This window comes from Carettochelys insculpta, chromosome 32 (genome assembly GCF_033958435.1).
Source record: "Carettochelys insculpta isolate YL-2023 chromosome 32, ASM3395843v1, whole genome shotgun sequence".
In the NCBI taxonomy this organism is placed as follows: domain Eukaryota; kingdom Metazoa; phylum Chordata; order Testudines; family Carettochelyidae; genus Carettochelys; species Carettochelys insculpta.
This window is the reverse complement of record NC_134168.1, coordinates 5,852,250-5,872,831: the sequence shown is the minus strand read 5'-3', so window position 1 is coordinate 5,872,831 and position 20,582 is coordinate 5,852,250. Positions and strand designations below refer to the sequence as shown.

The window sequence follows — 20,582 nt, the reverse complement described above, 5'->3', positions numbered from 1 at the left end:
AGAGAAAATCTTCTTCTGTTGCCCTTTCATCACTGTGGGGGAACACACAGTAGGAATTGGAATTGCTCCTGTATGAACATCAGCTGAACCTGTCGACCCATCCAGCTGTGAATGTGTTAATTCCCACCCCCGGGCCATCATCCAACCCTCATTCTGCATGCAATCGCTGAACCCAGATGAGCTTGGTCCCAGCCCAATGCATTAACCACTCACCTAAACTTACCCTCTAGGGGTTAAATACCCCACCCCACTCTCACCTGAGCTCAAAAAGATGAAACACGGCTCAGGATTTCATGGTGGGAGTTGCCCACTCAATATTGGAATGACTGGCTCTGTTTTTTGTAACTTCAGGTTTATTCATTGCTGGTTACAAAGCAGGCAGTAAAAAGCAGGAGGTCAGGGGGCTGGGAGCTGGGAAGGAGGCGATCAGCCCCATGGATTGATCTCCAGAAGGTCAGCACAGCCATTGTCCAGTTGCCTATGGGCTGGCCTTGCCGGCCCTCAGCACAGACGTGCGTGGAACAGGTCCTGGTTACCCAAACGGAATGAGCTTTTTGTAAAGGGTTGGTGAGCACAGGGCCAGGTGCGGATTTAACATGGCTCAGCAGCTCAGGAAATGACTAAGATGTCCTAGAAAAGGTCTGTTGTTTGGCTGATATTAGGCAGACCACCAGGTCTGTCCCAGTCTTTAGCTAATATCTGTTGCCGCAGGGAATCAAACAGTCTCTTCCTTACCAAAGAGGCAGCTGAAGGCTGGGATTTCCCAACAGGAGCTGGGCCTAAACCTGGCTCCTCACTCCCCTGGGCTCCCTCCCTTGATGCTCATGGGTTGGGTGTGACTTGAGTTAAGCAATGCTCGGGGGAGCTCAGCCCCACTGCAATGCAGGAGCCACACGTGGTGCCCTACATTGGATGGAGGCAGAGCAGCTGTGGTACGCGGCGTGATTCACAGCCGGGCTCCAGGTGGCAGGTTCTTCATCGTAGCTTCGATCCAGGGGATGAAGGCGGAGACTTTGGTGTACACTCCGGGAGGTTTGGGCGGCCCCCAGGATACGATGCCGTGGGCCTTTCCCCTGCACACCAGGGGGCCCCCAGAGTCACCCTGCAGAATGGAACAAACCAGAACTGGAAAACAGCTGAGTGGAAAGGACATAGAAGTGCAGGGCTGTAGAGCACCTCAGGGATCACCAAGTCCAGCCCCCAATTATGCTGCCTCACATCTCATTGGTCTCTGCTTGCCCCTTCCGTGCACCCCCCCATTCCTCTGTCTGGTCTCTGCCCCCCCCGGGACACACTCGATATTTATCCCGTGACTCGTTTACACCACCCAGTGCAGCAGGGGGCGGATCTCCACGCGCTGCTCATTGGCCTGTCTAGAAAACCAACTTCCTCATTAATTACACCGACGCCCAAAGGGAGCTTGTGCAGGAAGGAGGGGCTGTACCATAGCAGAGTCCTTCAGATACGCCGGCTCCCCCCCACACATCATGGTTGAGACGTTATAACACTTGTTCGGAACATGCGTCATCCAGCATCACCTTCACATCCACTTCCTGGAGATTGTCTAATCTGGACCATCCTACTGCCTTGCACATGAAACCTTCACTCCGTTCACATTGGTTCTGACACACTCCTGTGAAAGCCCCTGGGAAGTCTGTCTTTCGACCTGGCACACCCTGTGTGTGGTGCTGTGAAATGCTTGATGCTGCAGTCTGTGTGTGTGTCTGGATTCCTCTCTGTGTCTGACTCTCTGCTCTGCTTGGAGCTCACCCCATCTCTGCCCCTCATGGTCCCTCAATGCTGGACAGAGAATTTTGTACCACCTGCTCCCTGTGTCCTGGAGTGGTCGGCCCAGCACAAAATCACCTGTTGGGTGTGCAGCTCGGCCTTTGGTGAACTTGGTATCTTTGTTGATATAGGCTTGGTCTACACTGGACAGGTAAGTCACCAATGGATGCGCAATTCCAGCAAAGGCAAGTGTGTAGCTGAGGATGACTTATCTGCAATCAACCCAACCTGACCTGAACATCCACCCAGAGGGAGGGCGATTGGAGAAACTCTCTCATCAACTTCCTTCACCCCTTGTGCTATTGAAGAGTACAGGGATTGGCTTCCCCAAACAGGTCGATTTTCTTGGTAGTGTAGACATAGCTGTGTTCTTGTCATATGGGTTCCAGGATATTATAGAAACAGGGTGCGTGAGGTGACGTCCTATTGTATTCATTTCTCTTAGTGAGAGAGGTGAGGCTTAGAGCTTATGCAGAGCTCTTCTACAGGTCTGAGAAAGGTCCTCTGTGCGTGGCCACTCGACAAAAGGTGGAAGCAGATTGTTTAGCATAAGAAGTTTAACGTGTTTCAAGAGACTATTCAGGGTGAAGGGAAGGAGTGATAGAATCTGAGGAAAGAGCTGTGTGAGCTGGAGAATCACAGGATACAGGCTAAGGAGAGGTTGTATTGAGTTCTACATTGGTGGTCTGGATTGTGGAGGATCTCACTGGGTCTTCTGGAACAACCTTCTGCCTGTTATGTGCCCATCTGCCCATGCTACCTTGCACAGAACAAACTGTGTTCTGCCCGTGGATGAAGAAATTAGAGAGAATATTAGCATCAGGGTGTCCACACCCAAACCCAAGGCAACCAAGAACCATCTCTCCCATCCCACTGCAGACAATCCCATGAGCTCCCTGCACAAGGCTACGGCACAAGGGGCTGGTGCCATCCTTGACATGGAAAGGTGACTGAGGTGAGCCGAAGCAGAGGGGGGGCATCCTTGGGATAACTGGGATCCTGCCCTCAGTACTGAGCACACTTTAAAAGTGAAGGTGGCAAACTGGAGTTAGAGGAGGACAGGGCAAGCCACTCACTGGAGATGGGGCCCAGGACACCTGGATTCTACCCCTTGCTTTGGAAGGGTAGTGGGGACTAATGGTTAGAGTGGGTGAGCCAGGGGTTCTAGATTCTATCCCCAGCACTAGGAGGAGATTATGGTCTACTGGTCATGGCAAAATGGAGGGCTAGGAGTCAGGACTCCTGGGTTCTAACTTTTGGAAAGCCTCCCATTGTGGCAGCCACTGAGGCAATACAGAAAAAAGCAAGCCCCCCTCTGCCCAGTGGCTCAGCATCAGGAAAGAGGACAGGAGTCAACAGGTGGCCGACGGAGGTCCACCAGGAACAACAGACATTGACAGATGACGTCTTGTTAAAATCTGTGATGTCCCTTCACCCAGGATCACACCCACACGGAGCCTCGGGATGTGTCCTGACCTGGGCTAGGTTTGCAAGGCATGTACAGGTTGAACCTCACTAATCCGGAACGCTCTCACCCAACAACCTCCCTAATCTGGCATGGTGTTAGGGAGCCAGGCAACCACTTCTCAAGGGTATTGCCAAGGTTCCCACAGCCCGTAAAGTTTGTTTCCAGCCACCAGTCCCGGCAGTCAGTATTCTGGCCTGTTATTTAGCTGTAATTTACCCCAAATGTCTTCTAAGAGCCCAGGGAGCAATGGAAGTGTTGGTGATGTGCTAGAAAATATTGACCTCCCATCCAGCAAATTCTCTCTTTTGGCAACAGTCAGGTCCTGAAGGTGCTGGATGAGAGATGTTAAACCTGTACTTCACAGAGCAATGCACTCGAATACACCGGCTCGAGTAAGTCGGGCCTGGGGGAAAAGGGTCACAGACCTTCAGATTGAAAGGCTTGACAGAGGACATTGCCTACCAGGCGTTTGTGACCCTGCAGTCCCAGGACATGTGCAGCGAGTGGAAAGGGCTGACAAAGAAGTGTAACTAACCATATCCTGGTCCTGGTTCCTCCTCCAATTTGCTTGGTTGGCACGGAGGTGGTCAGGTGTCAGCGGTGGGATACAAACGTCAGGAAAAATGACCGGACATGTAATGTACTTATTATTTCTTTTATGATTTCCCTGGTGCATCTAACAGACCTGACATGATCTTCTCCCGTTCTAGGGGTGAATTTCCCCAGGCTCCAAACCCACCTCTGGTGACACCTGCTATATACAACAACTAGCTGTGAGTCAGAGGCTGGAGGGACTCGGTTCATTCAGTTTCCCAAAAGGCACAAATCCATTGTTTTGGAACTTAATTTTTATTCCTTGCAAGCAAGCAGAGTACACATGTCACAGGCAAAGCCACAGGACAGGTTAGAAAGAAGCGCTCTCAGTGGTCGTTTCATGCTCATTTGCTTCCCCGCCTGGCTTCCTAATTCCCCATCTCATTCATAAGTTCCCAGGGGCGTAACTGGGGTGTGTGGAATGGGAGGTGGCCACTCTGGGGGAACTAATGTGTGAAAGACCTCATGAGGACAGGGCAGATTTTTCTGCCCATTTTAAATGAGTTAGGGTGAGGAAATGGTAGGGGGCCCTCAGCCTCATTGGCTGGACCACATGACACGGGGGAGAGCTACCGATTGGTGGATCTTCCCCTGTGTCTGGATTCCCACTATTACCAGAGCAGGCAAAGAAACAGGTTAAAAAGAGGCGGGCTCGGGGAGCGAGAACTGAATCAAGCTCCTAATTCCCCTAGACTCCCTGCTTTGACACCCATGAGTTGGGAACTGCCAGAGCATAGCACAGCTTGGGAAAGGGGTTCTGGGAAGCCCTATAGCTGGGCCACAGCACTGGTCTGTCCAACGATTCACAGATGATCTCCGGACTGTGACCTCTTCATCATCTCATGTATCCAGGGGATGAAGGTGGAGACTCTTGTGTACACACTGGGTGGGATCCCAAAGGGTGATCCCCAAGAGACGATGCCCTGGGCTTTTCCGCCACACACCAGGGGGCCCCCAGAGTCACCCTGTGAAAAAACAAACAAACCATAGATGGGGAACAGCTTGGTGAGTCGTTCCCTGTTTTTCTTCAAACACTGATGGTCACAGATCCCACATCACATCCTCCCCCGCCCCCCTTCTGGACTCTGTTTCCCCAGGAGAGAACATGAAGATTTTTCTTTTCTTTTGTCCAGCTCCGAGCATCGCAAGTCCTAATCTCTGAGCTTTGGGGCTGGTGTCCAACTACCACACCAAGAGCCTCATTAATAATAAAGGTTTATCAAGGGTGCTTGAGAGTTTCACCTCAAAAGAGCTTTGTTGCCGATGTTGGTCTCCAGCACAAATCATGGTGAGTGGGTTATAGCAAGAGTGTCTCGGACAAAGAATATTCCGACAGGCCTCATTGTCCTGCACCTTCAAGTCCACCTCCTGAAGAGTCGGCGAGGTCTTCTTCTTCCGTGAACTTCTTCTGCCCCAGCCAGCGACGCTGCACACGGTCCCTGGCCGCACTTGCTGACCGGATAGGGGCAAGGGGATGAGACTGATGTTTCCGTTTTGAGCTACAGCACGTTCCAGCTACAATCAAGGTGGGGAAGAAGCGGCAGGGTCAGTTTGCAGGTAAGAGCTGATGACAAGTGGGAAGAGATTCCAACCATGCAGAAAGAGCAGCCGATGTATGGCCATGGGAGTCACTCGGGGAGGAGTGATGGGATGGGGGCAGTACCTGAACCAGTGTGAGGTTACTGGGGGTGGGGTGATGGGATGGGGCGGTACCTGCAGCAGTGTGAGGTCACTGGGGGCGGGGTGATGGGATGGGGGCGGTACCTACAGCCGTGTGAGGTCACTGGGGGTGGGGTGATGCGATGGGGCGGTACCTGCAACAGCATGATGTCATTGTTTAGTGTTGCTTTGTTGTATTTCCAGTGGGGGACTCGGCGGCGCACAAGGATCCGTTGTTGGCTCCATTCCCGTTTCTTAACGTTATGGGCTCCCAGGAGCACAGTGATCCTGCTATAAAAGCCAAGAGAAACCCATAGGACACTGGGGGCCGGGCTTGAACTGGTGCTGGTCTAACTCACAACCACTGATCTCCCGGGGACAGGGCAGCCTGGGGGTCTCAGGTGGAGATCCCACGCTCCTTCATTCCCCTTTCCACCAGGTTTCTGCTCTTCATTCAAGAAGTCATCTACCTCCAGAGCAGCTGTCCCCAGCCCACAGTCCTGCACAGCTGTCCTGGGGCTATGAGCCCTTCCATGCCCCCTGTTGGGTAACTGACCATCGCTTGCTTGCTTTACCCCAACCTGGAGCTGGACCCTGGGTTGCAGAGGCCCTTAGAGACACACAGACATCCCCTGAGCAGATCAGACCCCTGGGCGCTGCTCCCCCAGCCTGTCCTAGTCACTGCTCTTTGTCCGTGACCCACACCAGCATCGGAGCTCCCGGCTGCTCCATCGTCTGCTAATGCTGACATCCCCAGCACAGAAACACTTACTCTCCATTGCAGTGAGCGGCTGTCAGCACAAAGTTCTTTGACACCAGGAATCCTCCGCATGTTTGTGTCTTGATTCCACGTCGTATCTTCAGATAGGCCATGTAGGGTCTGGAGTGGGGCTTTGCTTCATGTCCACCAATTATCTCACCTGGGGAGAGACCAGGTTCTCACTCAGAGCTCCATGATCTTCCTTGTGGTGAGGCACTGAGTTGCCCACCCCAGTAGGGACTCCTCACCACCTCAACCTGCTACCTCTGGTTCTCTTCCTTGGGGATCCCTTTGCCTGGAACCCTGCCTCTTGCTCAGCTCTGCCACAGACTGGGCACCCCACAGGGTAACTCTGCAGCTCTGACCTGGTTTGAGAGGGAAAAGCTGGTGGTTGCCCTGTCTCAGTTATCACACTGCCTTCAGTGAACAGGCTGGGGAACCCAAAGTCTCCTTCAAGGCCACTCCCACGTCCCCGGCGGATATTCAACTTGTGCCTCAAACCGTGCTGGCAAAAATGTATCCAGGCTGTCCCCTGTCTGGTTTCTATCAAACCAAGGCTGCTTTTATTTCTCTAAAGCAGGTTTCCCAACCTGTGGGAGGGGATGCAAACATGGGTCTCCATTCCACTGCTAAAGGGTCGCTGGGTGGTTGGGCAGTTCCACAGGTGGCTCTTCAGAAGCCATTCACACTCCTGAAATGGTTCTCAACTTCTTAATGGCATTAACAGCCGTCAGGCACTGAAGCCAGTTAATTAGATTGAGAACCCTGTCAGCTGCCGGGCGGAGAAGTGCAGACCTGAGGAGCAGCGCCCAGCTCAGGTAAGGTGGGCACCTGGGTTGGAGACTGGGAGGGAGGGTCAAGCTGATCAGCTCCCTGGCTTCCAGCCTGTGCAGAGGTGGGGTTCTCCCCACCTGCAGCAGCGTTCCCATGGCTGGCACTGCTGGCTGAGCTCTGCCCCAGTCAGCTTCCATCCGTGGGGTGAGGCTGGGGGGTTCTGCCTCCCCCCAGCCAGGGATCTGCCACAAATGCCTCAAAGCCATGGGGACCGGGGCTCTTGCAGCTGGGGCTGCTGGTCAAGGCACTGCCCTAGCTGACTTTCTTTCATGAGCATCAGGGGTTCTTCCCCAGCCTCAGCCACCTTCCAGCTGCCGGGATGGGGGTTTCCCCTCATACCTCCTGGGGTTCCCTCTGCTTGCACTGATGGCTGGGGTTCCATGTCCCATCCACGAGAGTCCCTCATTCTCCCCTAGCCTCCTACAGCCCCGAGTGTGATTCCACTACCTCTCCCTACCCCGTGAGTCACTCCTAGCCCCCGACTTTGACTCCCTGAGCTCTCTCTAACCCCCTGCAGCCCCTAGTGACTCCTAGCCCATCAATGTAACTCTCCTAAGCCCCATCCAGCCCCTGGAAACCAGATGGACAAGCTCCCAGGCCCTACTTAAATCCCAGAGTGTCTCTCTCCAGCCAGCTCCACAACTCAGGGTCCTTCACCCGCTTCTCCAAACCCACCCAAGGAGCCACCAATTGCCCCCAGCAGAAGCATCTGACTCTAGGGAGGAGCTGGGATGTGCAAACAGCCAGAGAGCTCCCTGCTCTTCTTCCCATGGGCTCAGGTCCCCCAGGACTTACCAGCCCCAGTGCCGGGGGGCAGGAGACAGGCCACAGGCACCAAAATCAGGATCAGCATCCTCAGCATCTGGGGAGAGCAACAGGGCGTGTGCCGCTGCCAGGGGGGATTTATACAGGCAGCAGCAAACCACAGGTCAAGTGTGTTGCAACCTTGTTTGTTTCATGCAGGGGCCCTCACAAACTCAGCAGCTCACTGGGGGCCAGGGGAGGGAGCTGGCATCTGGAAAAGCCCCTTCCTCTGGAGGAACAAGCCCATGGAAAGTCCCGGCAGGACAGGGCAACCCCCCAGCACAGCTGGCACCAGGATCATCTGCAGTTATCCCATCTCCTGCACGCAGTAGCTTCTCTGGGGTGGCGGGGGGGGGAAGGGTGGCCCAGGCTGTGTCACCACTGCCTTGGCTCAGCTGCCCACATCCTGCCCAGATCCAATCTCAAAGCTGTGAGCAGGGGAGGGGGGGGTCCAGCTGTGGGTTCCAGGGGCCCAGCCACCGATCCCACGGTAGAACTACTCCCAGAGGTCCCAGACTACATAGTCGTCTGGGTGGTGGAGTTGGGGGAGGACACAGGCAACGGTCATGGGTGACTCCACATGTGCCCATGGATTAGGGATGTCCAGCATATTGACATACAATGGTAATTTAGTGTGGTATTTTTCCAGGTGTCCAAGTGAGGCTGACTGGTCTGGAACTCCCTGCCTTTGCTTTGTGCCTTTTCTGAAAGATAATTGCTAGGTTTGCCCGTCACCCATTGTCTGCGACCTCACCTGTCCTGCGGCTCTTCTCCAATAGAATTCTCAACTCTGCCAAAATTCCCTCAATAAGTTCTTGAAGAATCCTGACGCATTTCATCTGCGTCCGTGGACTTGTATATTTCTCAACAACCTACCTATCTTTGAACGTGCTCTTCCCCTCCTTTGGTGGCTGTTTCTTCTCCCATTTTCGCATTAATTGTGTAGAGAATTTGTCCACCAATAACTTTTTTACTGGAGGCAAAACAGATATTAAACACTTCCACTTTTTCACATTATCTATGTGTAGTTCTCTTTCTTGCTTAAGTCGTGGACCAACCCTTTCCTGTATGTTTCTCTTCCTCCTATTACATTTTAAGAACCTCTTCTTGGTCCCTTTCATGTCTCTTGCTACTGGAAACATATTTCATTCTCTTTCCTGTCTGATCATTCCCACATAACTGTCTTAGTGTTTTTTATTTCCCTGTACTAATTTCTTCCACGTTTCCCCTTCTAGTAGGGTTCTTGATTAGTATTGAGTCATTAAAGAGCTTCTTTTGGATCTATATTGATCTATTTCTTTTCTTCCAATCAATCCTTTCCATAGGAATAGTTAGCAATTTGAATTACTATATTGTGGCCTTCAGAAATTGTTAAACTTCTGGAATTCCCTTAACCATTTGACCTTTTTTCCCCAAAGGACCATATCTATGAATTTCACTGTCTTGCAGTGTGTTTTAATCAGAATGTGATGGACATCCCCCGCCAGGGCTTCCTGGAAAATATGTGACGAATTTAAATATGACAGAGTCAGAGATGCTTCGGACAAAATACCCCTTGTAACTTATCATTAGAATATTCTTTCCTGGCTCCTTAAAACTTATTTTTGTGCATGTGTCATTTTGCGTATGAGGGTCTGAGTATTATCTATGAATTTGTACTGCAAATGTTCTCTTCTGTTAAGATCTGAGTAGGAGACATGGGTCTCCTTTTGTGAGAGGTTGGTTGTCAGTGAATATCAGCCCTGGACTGACCACAGGCCTTGATTGCTTCCACTCTCTCGCTGAAGATCTTTGCTGGGTGTGTTCAGACCAGCAGCTAGGCTATGGCCGATTGTCTAAAAAGTACACTGATGGGTGACTTGCTCATGTGACAGTCTCCATCTTGGAGAATCCTTTTCTACAAAGAGAACAATAGAATTCCCTGCACTGGAGGAAAGTATAATAAAGGCCCTGGGGTTCCTCCAACTTTGTTTTCAGCCTGCATAGGAAATTTCCTGACACCACCTAAAAGGGAGAGAGAAGTGAATTGGAGACACAGCATAGGATAAGATCATTCCAGATTTGTAGCTTTTATCTGATAGAAGAACCACTTCTCAGGGTAAGAATTCACATACCACTTGTTTCTTAGTGCACTACAACTAGCTATAAATTTTCCTTTATTTTAGTTTCAAAACTCACTTTGATCTGTCTGTGTTACTTATAACCTCTTACAATCCTAGAAATTGGTTGTATACTGCATGATCAGCACACCAGAGTATGTCCCAAAGGATCTTCTGTGACTTGGCCCCGTTATCTAACCTTCCCCTTTAGGGGTTAAATACCCCACCCCACTCTCACCTGAGTTCAACAAGATGAAACAGCAGCTAGGGATTTCATGGTGGGAGTTCCCCACTCAGTATTGGAATAATATTTTTTTTTTGTAACTTCAGGTTTATTCATTGCTGGTTACAAAGCAGGCAGTAAAAAGCATCAGGTCTGGGGTCAGGGTGCTGGGAAGGAGGTGATCAGCCCCAGGGATTGATCTGCAGAAGGTCAGCACAGCCATTGTCCAGTTGCCTATGGGCTGGCCTTGCCGGCCCTCAGTACAGACGTGTGTGGAACACGTCCCGGTTATCCAAATGGAACGAGCTTTATGGAAAGGGCCAATGAGCACTGGGCAGGGTGCGGTTTTAACATGGATCAGCAGCTCAGAAAATGACTAAGATGTCCAAGGAAAGGTTTAGTGATTGGCTGACATTAGGAAGACCACCAGGTCTGTCCCTGTCTTAAGCTAATATCTGTTGGCCCAGGGAATCAAACCGTCTCCCCTTAACAAAGAGGCAGTTGAAGGCTGGGATTTCCCAGAAAGAGCTGGGCCTAAACCAGTCTCCTCACTCCCCTGGGCTCTCTGCCTTGATGCTCATGGGTTGGGTGTGACTTGAGTTAAGCGATGCTCGGGGGAGCTCAGCCCCACTGCAATGCAGGAGCCACACGTGGTCCCCTACGTTGGATGGAGGCAGAGCAGCTGTGGTGTGCGGCGTGATTCACAGCCGGGCTCCAGGTGGCAGGTTCTTCATCGTAGCTTTGATCCAGGGGATGAAGGCGGAGACTTTGGTGTACACTCCGGGAGGTTTGGGCGGCCCCCAGGATACGATGCCGTGGGCCTTTCCCCCGCACACCAGGGGGGCCCCAGAGTCACCCTGCAGAATGGAAGAAACCAGAACTGGAAAACGGCTGAGTGGAAAGGACATAGAAGTGCAGGGCTGCTCTAGTCTCTACCTCCTCTGGGACACACCCAATATTTTTCCTGTGACTCGTACATCACCCAGTGCAGCAGGGACATTGGCCTATCTGGAAAACGAACTTCCTCATTAATAACACCAACGCTCAAAGGGAGCTTGTGCAGGGAGGGGCTGTACCTTAGCAGAGTCCTTCAGATACTCCGGCTCCCCCACGCACATCATGGTTGAAGCGTTATAATGACGATACACTTGTTTGGGACATGCGTCATCCGGCATCACCTTCACATCCACTTCCTGGAGTGTGTCTGGAAACGGGGAGGCATTTGGGTAAAGCTTGCCCCAGCCGGCGACGCTGCACATGGTCCCTGGCTTCACTCTGTCATTGGCATAGGGCAAGGTGAGGGTACCCACGAAGCTGTTCAGCTTCACGCTCTTCTCCAGCTGAGACACAAGTACAATTAACTTCACTCTCTGGGTCACAGTGAATGATACATTGACATCTCATCCTCTACAAGTCCCATAACCATGGGATCACCAATAGCGAGGTGATGGTACATACAGGAGGGTGAGGTCACTTGGGGTGGGGTGATGGGATGGGGCGGTACCTACAGCAGTGTGAGGTCACAGGGGGTGGGCTGATGGGATGTGGGCGGTGCCTACAGCAGTGTGAGGTCACAGGGGGCGGGCTGATTGGATGGGGGCGGTACCTACAGCAGTGTGAGGTCACTAGGGGCAGGCTGATGGGATGGGGCGGTACCTACAGCAGTGTGAGGTCACAGGGGGTGGGCTGATGGGATGTGGGCGGTGCCTACAGCAGTGTGAGGTCACAGGGGGCGGGCTGATTGGATGGGGGCGGTACCTACAGCAGTGTGAGGTCACAGGGGGCGGGCTGATGGGATGTGGGCGGTACTTACAGCAGTGTGAGGTCACAGGGGACGGGCTGATGGGATGGGGTGGTAGCTACAGCAGTGTGAGGTCACTGGAGGTGGGAGGATGGGATGGGGGCGGTACCTGCAGCACTGTGAGGTCACTGGGGGTGGGGTGATGGGAGGGGGCGGTACCTACAGCAGTGTGAGGTCACTGGGGGTGGGGTGATGGGATGGGGTTGGTACCTGCAGCAGCATGATGTCATTCTTCTTAGTCTCTTTCTTGTATTGGTCGTGGAGGATGTGGCGGCTCACATGGATTCTTTCTTGGCTCTGTTCCCCTTTGTTAATGTTATGGGCTCCCAGGAGCACAGTGATGCTGCTGTAAAAGCCAAGAGAAGCCCATAGGACACTGGGGGCCGGGCTTGGACAGGTGCTGGTCTAACTCACAACCACTGATCTCCCAGGGACAGGGAAGCCTGGGGCTCTCAGGTGGAGATCCCACGCTCCTTCATTCCTCTTCCCACCAGCTTTGTGTTCCTTGTTCAAGAAGTCATCTACCTCCAGAGCAGCTGTCCCCAGCCCACAGTCCTGCACAGCTGTCCTGGGGCTCTGAGCCCTTTTCTACCCCTGGTGGGGTAACTGACCATCGCTTGCTTGCTTTACCCAAACCTGGAGCTGGACCTTGATTTGCAGAGTTCTTTAGAGACACACAGACATCCCCTGAGCAGATCAGACCCCTGGGCGCTGCTCCCCCAGCCTGTCCTACTCACTGCTCCTTCTCTGTGACCCACACCAGCATCAGAGCTCCTGGCTGCTCCATCATCTGCTAATCCCAACATCCCCAGCACAGAAACACTTACTCTCCATTGCAGTGAGCGGCCGTCAGCACAAAGTTCTTCGACACCAGGAAACCTCCGCATATGTGGATCGCGTGTCCACGTTTTATCTCCAGATAGGCCATGTAGGGTCTGGAGTGGGGCTTCGCTTCATGTCCCCCAATGATCTCACCTGGGGAGAGACCAGGTTCTCACCCAAAGATCCATGATCTTCCTTGTGGTGTGGCACTGAGTTGCCCACCCCAGTAGGGACTCCTCACCGCCTCACCACCTCTGGTCCTCTGCATGGGGGATCACTGTGCCTGGAACCCTGCCCCTTGCTCAGCTCTGCCACAGACTGGGCACCCCACAGGGAACTCTTCGACTCTGACTTGGTTTGATAGGGAAAAGCTGGTGGTTGCTCTATCTCAGTTATCACACTGCCTTCAGTGAAGAGGCTGGGGAGCCCAAACTCTGCTTCAAGGCCACTCCCAGGTCCCCGGCTGATATTCATCTTGTGGATCAAACCGTGCTGGCAAAGATGGATCCAGGCTGTCCCCTGTCTGGTTTGGCCCAACCCAAGGCTGCTTTTGGTTCTCCAAAGCAGGTTTCCCAACCTGTCGGTTGGGATCCAAACATGGGTCTCAATTCCATTTCTAAAGGGTCGCTGGGTGGCTGAGCAGCTCCACAGGTGGCTCTTCAGAAGCCATTCACACTCCTGAGGTGGTTGTCAACTTCCTAATTGCATTAACAGCCGTCAGGCAGTGAAGCCAATGAATTAATTTGAGAACCATGTCAGCTGCAGGGCAGAGAAGTGCAGAGCCAAGGAGCAGTGCTCAGCCCATGTGAAGTGGGGTGTGGGTAGGAAACTGGGAGGGCGGGCAGAGCTGACCAGCTCCCTGACATCCAGCCTCTGCAGAGGTGGGGTTCTTCCCACTTCCAGCAGTGTTCCTGTGGCTGTCACTTCCCGAGGCTCTCTGCCGCAAATGGCTTCCAGCCATGGGACCCGGGGGTCTTACAGCTGGGCTGTTGGTCATGGCTCTGCCCTAGCTGACTTTCTTCCGTAAGGATCAGGGGTTCCAGCTTCCAGCTGCCGGGAGGGAGGGTTCCCCTCATACCTCCTGGGGTTCCCTATGGTGGTGCTGCTGCCTGGGGCTTCACATCCCAGCCCCAATGGTTCCTATTCCTCCCCTAGGCTCCTTCATCCCCTTGTGTGACTCCACTGCATCCCTCTACCCCATGAGTGACTTCTAGCTCCTGAGTTTGACTCCCTGAGCCCCCTCTAGCTCTGTACAGCCCCTGAGTAACTCCTAGGCTCCAAATGAAACTCTCCCACCCCCTCCCACCTCTGGAAAGCAGATGGCCAAGCTCCAAGGCCCTACTTAAATCCCAGAGTGTCTCTCTCCAGCCAGCTCCACAAGTCAAGGCCCTTCACCCCCTTCTTCAAACCCACCCAAGGAGCCAGCGATTGCCCCCAGCAGAAGCATCTGACTCTGGGGAGGATCTGGGATTTGCAAACAGCCAGAGAGCTCCCTTCTCTTCTCCCCATGGGCTCAGGTCCTCCAGGACTTACCAGCCCCAGTGCCGGGGGGCAGGAGACAAGCCACAGGAAGCAGGATCAGGATCAGCATCCTCAGCATCTGTGGAGAGCAACAGGGCGTGTGCCTCTGCCCAGACAGATTTATAGAGGCAGCAGCAAACCACAGGTCACGTGTGTTACAATCTTGTGGGTTTCATGCAGGGGCCATCACAAACTCAGTAGCTCCCTTGGGCTCATGAGAGGGAGCTGGGAGCTGGAAAAGCCCCTTCCTCTGGAGGAACAAGCCCATGGAAAGTCATTCCAGGACAGGGCATCCCCCCAGTACAGCTGGCACCAGGATCATCTGCAGCTATCCCATCTCCTGCACGCAGTAGCTTCTCTGGGGTGGCGGTGGGGGGGAAGGGTGGCCCAGGCTGTGTCACCACTGCCTTGGCTCAGCTGCCCACATCCTGCCCAGATCCCATCTCAAAGCTGTGAGCAAGGGAGGGGGGCCCAGCTGTGGGTTCCAGGGGCCCAGCCACCGATCCCTCAGTGGAACTTCTCCCAGAGGTCCCAGACTACACAGTCCTCTGGATGGTGGAGTTGGGGGAGGACACAGGCAATGGTCATGGGTGACTCCACATGTGCCCACGGATTAGGGATGTCCAGCATATTGACATACAATGGTAATTTAGTGTGGTATTTTTCTGGGTATCAAAGTGAGGCTGAGTGGTCTGGAACCCCCTGCCTTTGCTTTGTGCCTTTTCTGAAAGATAATTGCTAGGTTTGCCCGTCTCCTATTGTCTGCAACCTCACCTATCCTGCTGCTCTTCTCCAATAGAATTCTCAACTCTGCCCAAATTTGCCTCAATAAGTTCTTGAAGAATCCTGACTCATTTCATCTGCGTCCGTGGACTTGTATATTTCTCAACAACCTACCTATCTTTGAACGTGCTCTTCCCTCCTTTGGTGGCTGTTTCTTCTCCCATTTTCGCATTAATTGTGTAGAGAATTTGGCCACCAATAACTCTTTTACTGGAGCCAAAACAGGTATTAAACACCTCAACTTTTTCATTTTATCAATGTGAAGTTTCTTTCCTGCTTTAGGAGTGGACCGACCCTTTCCTGTATCTTTCTCTTCCTCCTATTACATTTTAAGAACCTCTTCTTGTTCCCTTTTATGTCCCTTACGACTTGAAACAAATTTCATTCTCTTGCTGATCTGATTTCATTCCCACATAACTGTCCTAGTCTTTTTCATTTCCCTGTACTAATTTCTTCCACGTCTCTCCTTCTTGTAGGAGAGATTAGTATTGAGTCATTGAAGAGCTTCTTTTGCAGCTACTTTGACCTCTTTCGTTTTTTCCCATCATTCCCTTCCATGGAATAGTTCGTAATTTGGATTTCCATATCATGGTCTTTTGAAATTGTCAAACTTCTGGAATTCCTTTAGCCATTTGATTTCTTCTTCTTCTTCTTCTTAGCTGGAGCTATGGAATTCACAGCTGGGGACATGCACAGCTGGAGCTATGGAACGCATAGCAGCGGCCATGCACAGCTGGAGCTATTGAAGCACAGCCGGGGCCATGCACAGCTGGAGTTATGGAATGCACAGCTGGGAGACATGCACAGCTGGAGCTATGGAACGCATAACAGCTGGAGCTATGGAAGCACAGCTGTGGCCATGCACGGCTGGAGTTATAGAATGCACAGCTGGGGCCATGCACAGCTGGAGTTATAGAATGCACAGCTGGGGCCATGCACAGCTGGAGTTATGGAATGCACAGCTGGGGCCATGCACAGCTGGAGTTATGGAATGCACAGCTGGGAGCCATGCACAGCTGGAGCTTTGGAAGCACAGCTGGGGCCACGCACAGCTAGAGATATGGAATGCACAGCTGGGAGCCATGCACGTCTGGAGCTATGGAAGCAAAACCGGGGACATGTACAGCTGGAGCTATGGAGGGACAGCCAGGGCCATGCACAGGCGGAGCTACGTAATGCACGGCTGGGGCCATGCACAGCTGGTGCTATGGAAGCACAGCTGGGGCCATGCACAGCTGGCGCTATGGAAGCACAGCTGGGGCCATGCACGGAGGGAGCTATGGAACGCACAGCTGGGGACGTGCACAGCTGGCGCTATGGAAGCACAGCTGGGGCCATGCACAGCTATAACATACTAATAACATTCTTGGGTGCATTAAATGAAGTACCACAGACAAGTCAGTGCAGAAGGTTATAATTCCACTGTACTCCACACTGTCAGTCTCTTTGGTTCTAGGAGGCTCCTGCTGGGAGTCAACCCAACCCTATGCCAAACTCAAACTGAACTGAACACAGTTTTACCCCAGATCAAATCTTTCCCAATATTTCTGTACACCAAACTCAGCCTCAGCAACACCAAACCTCCACCCAACTCAAAACCTGCCCATCAGAACTTTACCCACACACACAACGCTGGCCAACACGACCCTTCCAACCCTACCCAAACGAAAACTCTGACGAACACAACGGAGTGTAATTCTACCTCAAACCCAACCTTGTGTAACTCGACACAACCTTAGCCCAAAACCAACACTTGACCAACATAGCCCTTCCCATCCCTACCTTAATTTCAAACTCCACCCAGCACAGCCTTACCGCATACCTCAAACCCATCCAGATCAACCCTACCAACCCTATTCCAAACTCAACCCCATCCAGATCAACCCTACTTCACCCCATCCCAAAACCAAATCCCAACGAACAGAATTCTTCTGCAGTATTAAACTGTGCTCAACACAACCCAACCCTAAGTAAACCCCCAGGCTAAGGAGGCCAACCCAACACTATCCAAAGCTCAAACAGTAAACAGCACAAGCGCGAGCGACCCGTCTTCAAGATCAAATGCCACAAATCACAATCCTACATTAATCCATCACACTTAACTCTTGTTCCGCAAAACATACTCCAAACTACCCCATTTCACCCAATTAATCCCCGTCCTATCCTGACCCAACATACACCTGTCCTGCTAGTGTCAACTCACAATCATCCCTACCCATGTCCACCCAATTCAAACCCAACACAACTGTAACAAACTTAACTGAACCTACGTATAATCTACCCATTTTATCCCCTAACCAGCCTCAGTCAGACTCACCAAGGTCTGCCTAAAGCTATCAAGTGTAACCCAAATAATAAAGAGGAAACGCTTCGAAACTAGAAAACATTTTTGTGAATGTTGAAAAGGGCCATTTTACACAAAACATAGTTCCTTTCAAATATTTTAAACTTTCTTCGTTCACATATGATCGAATCTATACCTAAAAAGTTGTACTAGAACAGTGCAAGAGATAACTGTGGTTCTTCTTCACCTTAGGGTGATTCTGGTGGCCCCTTGGTGTGCCAGGGAGTGGCCCAGGGCATCGCTTCATTTGTCGATCAGGAATTGTACCGACCAAGCATGTTCACAAGGCTCTTCAACTTCGTCCCACTGATCCAGACCATTATACAGAATCCACATTAAAGAAGACGTCTACTTTCCTGACTTTTCCTGGCTACAGCAGATGTGACCTACCTTAGCTTTGCATGCAAAATGTAGATTATCTTCAGCATGGTTAGAGAAAAATGTTGTGAATTGATTGGTCCCAGAACACACTGGGGAAACAGTTTGTAGATATTTAGAGAAAAAATCCTGTGTTATCTTGGTGAGTTTTTTTGGAGCATCCTATGAGTTTCAAGGTCAGAATTCAGATTCTTTCTATTAAACCCTGTAAGTCTCCCCTTCCTGGGGTAAGATAAGAACTGGTACCAACTAGGGAGAACAAGTCCTTTATCTGACCTTTCCAGTTCCCACTGTTTCTAATCTGGACCATCCTACTGCCTTGCACATGAAACCTTCAATCAGTTCACATTGGTTCTGAGACACTCCTGTGAAAGCCATTGGAAAGCCTGTCTTTTGACCTGGCACACCCTGTGTGTGGTGCTGTGAAATGCTTGATGCTGCAGTCTGTGTGTGTGTCTGGATTCCTCTCTGTGTCTGACTCCCTGCTCTGCTTGGAGCTCACCCCATCTCTGTCCCTCATGGTCCCTCAATGCTCGACAGAGAATTTTGTACCACCTGCTCCCTGTGTCCTAGAGAGGTCGGCCTAGCACAAAATCACCTGTTGGGTGTGCAGCTCGGCCTTTGGTGAACTTGGTATCTTTGTTGATATAGGCTTGGTCTACACTGGACAGGTAAGTCGACAACGGATGCACAATTCCAGCAAAGGCAAGTGTGTAGCTGAGGATGACTTATCTGCAATCAACCCAACCTGACCCGAACGTCTACCCAGAGGGAGGGCGATTGGAGAAACTCTCTCATCGACTTCCCTCACCCCTTGTGCTGTTGAGGAGTAGAGGGATTGGCTGCCCCCACCAGGTCGATTTTCTTGGTACTGTAGACATAGCTGTGTAATTGTCACATGGGTTCCAGGATATTATAGAAATAGGGTGGGTGAGGTGATGTCCTTTTGTATTCATTTCTCTTAGTGAGAGAGGTGAGGCTTAGAGCTTATGCAGAGCTCTTCCACAGGTCTGAGAAAAGTCCTCTGTGTGTGGCCGCTCAACAAAAGGTGGAAGCAGATTGTTTAGTACAAGAAGTTTAACGTGTGATTCCAGAGACTATTCAGGGTGAAGGGAAGGAGTGATAGAATCTGAAGAAAGAACTGTGTGATCTGGAGAATCATATGATACAGGTTAAGGAGAGGTTGTATTGAGCTCTACATTGGTGGTCTGGATTGTGGAGGATCTCGCTGGGTCTTCTGGAACAACCTTCTGCCTCCTCTGTGCCCATCTGCCCATGCTACCTTGCGCAGAACAAACTGTGTTCTGCCCTTGGATGAAAAAATTAGAGAGAATATTGGCGTCAGGGTGCCCACACCCAAACCCAAGGCAACCAAGAACCTTCTCTCCCATCCCACTGCAGACAATCCCATGAGCTCCCTGCACAAGGCTACGGCACAAGGGGCTGGTGCCATCCTTGACATGGAAAGGTGACTGAGGTGAGCCGAAGCAGAGGGGGGGCATCCTTGGGATAACTGGGATCCTGCCCTCAGTACTGAGCACACCTTAAAAGTGAAGGTGACAAACTGGAGTTAGAGCAGGACAGGGCAAGCCACTCACTGGAGATGGGGCCCAGGACACCTGGATTCTACCCCTTGCTTTGGAAGGGTAGTGGGGACTAATGGTTAGAGTGGGTGAGCCAGGGGTTCTAGATTCTATCCCCAGCACTAGAAGGAGATTATGGTCTACTGGTCATGGCAAAATGGAGGGCTAGGAGTCAGGACTCCTGGGTTCTAACTTTTGGAAAACCTCCCATTGTGGCAGCCACTGAGTCAATACAGAAAAAAGCAAGCCCCCCTCTGCCCAGTGGCTCAGCATCAGGAAAGAGGACAGGAGTCAACAGGTGGCCGACGGAGGTCCACCAGGGACAACAGACATTGACAGATGGCGTCTTGTTAAAATCTGTGATGTCCCTTCACCCAGGATCACACCCACATGGAGCCTCGGGATGTGTCCTGACCTGGGCTAGGTTTGCAAGGCATGTACAGGTTGAACCTCTCTAATCCGGAACGCTCTCACCCAACAACCTCCCTAATCTGGCATGGTGTTAGGGAGCCAGGCAACCACTTCTCAAGGCTGTGGCCAAGTTTCCCGCAGCCCGTAAAGTTTGTTTCCAGCCACCAGTCCCGGCTGTCAGTATTCTGGCCTGTTATTTAGCTGTAATTTACCCCAAATGTCTTCTAAGAGCCCAGTGAGCAATGGAAGTGTTGGTGATGTGCTAGAAAATATTGACCTCCCATCCAGCAAATTCTCTCGTTTGGCAACAGTCAGGTCCTGAAGGTGCTGGATGAGAGATGTTAAACCTGTACTTCACAGAGCAATGCACTCGAATACACCGGCTCGAGTAAGTCGGGCCTGGGGGAAAAGGGTCACAGACCTTCAGATTGAAAGGCTTGACACAGGGCATTGCCTACCAGGTGTTTGTGACCCTGCAGTCCCAGGACATGTGCAGCGAGTGGAAAGGGCTGACAAAGAAGTGTAACTAACCATATCCTGGTCCTGGTTCCCCCTCCAATTTGCTTGGTTGGCACGGAGGTGGTCAGGTGTCAGTGGTGGGATACAAGCGTCAGGAAAAATGACTGGACATGCAATGCATTTATTATTTCCTTTTTGATTTCCCTGGTGCATCTAACAGACCTGACATGATCTTCTCCCGTTCTAGGGGT

The 20,582-nt window shown here is 51.8% G+C and overlaps 2 protein-coding genes across 3 annotated transcripts; both read right to left on the bottom strand.

The window, feature by feature from the left end:
• Nucleotides 1-4,168: 4,168 nt before the first annotated feature.
• Nucleotides 4,169-8,086, bottom strand: LOC142004430 (mast cell protease 1A-like). Its single transcript, XM_074982086.1, has 5 exons — nucleotides 7,899-8,086; nucleotides 6,282-6,429; nucleotides 5,665-5,800; nucleotides 5,093-5,365; nucleotides 4,169-4,815 (listed from the first exon to the last, which is right to left on the bottom strand). Exons 1-5 carry the CDS (start codon nucleotides 7,963-7,965, stop codon nucleotides 4,654-4,656), a joined length of 786 nt encoding a protein of 261 aa, XP_074838187.1. The 5' UTR covers nucleotides 7,966-8,086; the 3' UTR covers nucleotides 4,169-4,653.
• Nucleotides 8,087-10,259: 2,173 nt separating this feature from the next.
• Nucleotides 10,260-14,478, bottom strand: LOC142004423 (granzyme H-like). Of its 2 annotated transcripts, none has more exons than XM_074982078.1 (5): nucleotides 14,386-14,478; nucleotides 12,858-13,005; nucleotides 12,241-12,373; nucleotides 11,306-11,569; nucleotides 10,260-11,086 (listed from the first exon to the last, which is right to left on the bottom strand). In XM_074982078.1, exons 1-5 carry the CDS (start codon nucleotides 14,450-14,452, stop codon nucleotides 10,931-10,933), a joined length of 768 nt encoding a protein of 255 aa, XP_074838179.1. In that variant the 5' UTR covers nucleotides 14,453-14,478; the 3' UTR covers nucleotides 10,260-10,930. The 2 variants fall into 2 exon arrangements, with proteins under 2 accessions (XP_074838179.1, XP_074838178.1); XM_074982077.1 differs by having other exon boundaries at nucleotides 10,270-11,086; nucleotides 12,241-12,376.
• Between the last annotated feature and the right edge of the window lie 6,104 nt (nucleotides 14,479-20,582).

Coding starts and splice junctions, on each gene's coding strand:
- LOC142004430 (XM_074982086.1), bottom strand. CDS start 7,965: ATGCTGAGGATGCTGATCCTGATTTTGGTGCCTGTGGCCTGTCTCCTG. Junction 6,430..7,898: donor GCCCCCCGGCACTGGGGCTG/GTAAGTCCTGGG, acceptor GTCTCTCCCCAG/GTGAGATAATTGGTGGACAT. Junction 5,366..5,664: donor ATGACATCATGCTGTTGCAG/GTACCGCCCCAT, acceptor CCTTGATTGTAG/CTGGAACGTGCTGTAGCTCA.
- LOC142004423 (XM_074982077.1), bottom strand. CDS start 14,452: ATGCTGAGGATGCTGATCCTGATCCTGCTTCCTGTGGCTTGTCTCCTG. Junction 11,570..12,240: donor ATGACATCATGCTGCTGCAG/GTACCAACCCCA, acceptor CTTGTGTCTCAG/CTGGAGAAGAGCGTGAAGCT. Junction 11,087..11,305: donor ATCTGAAGGACTCTGCTAAG/GTACAGCCCCTC, acceptor TCCATTCTGCAG/GGTGACTCTGGGGCCCCCCT.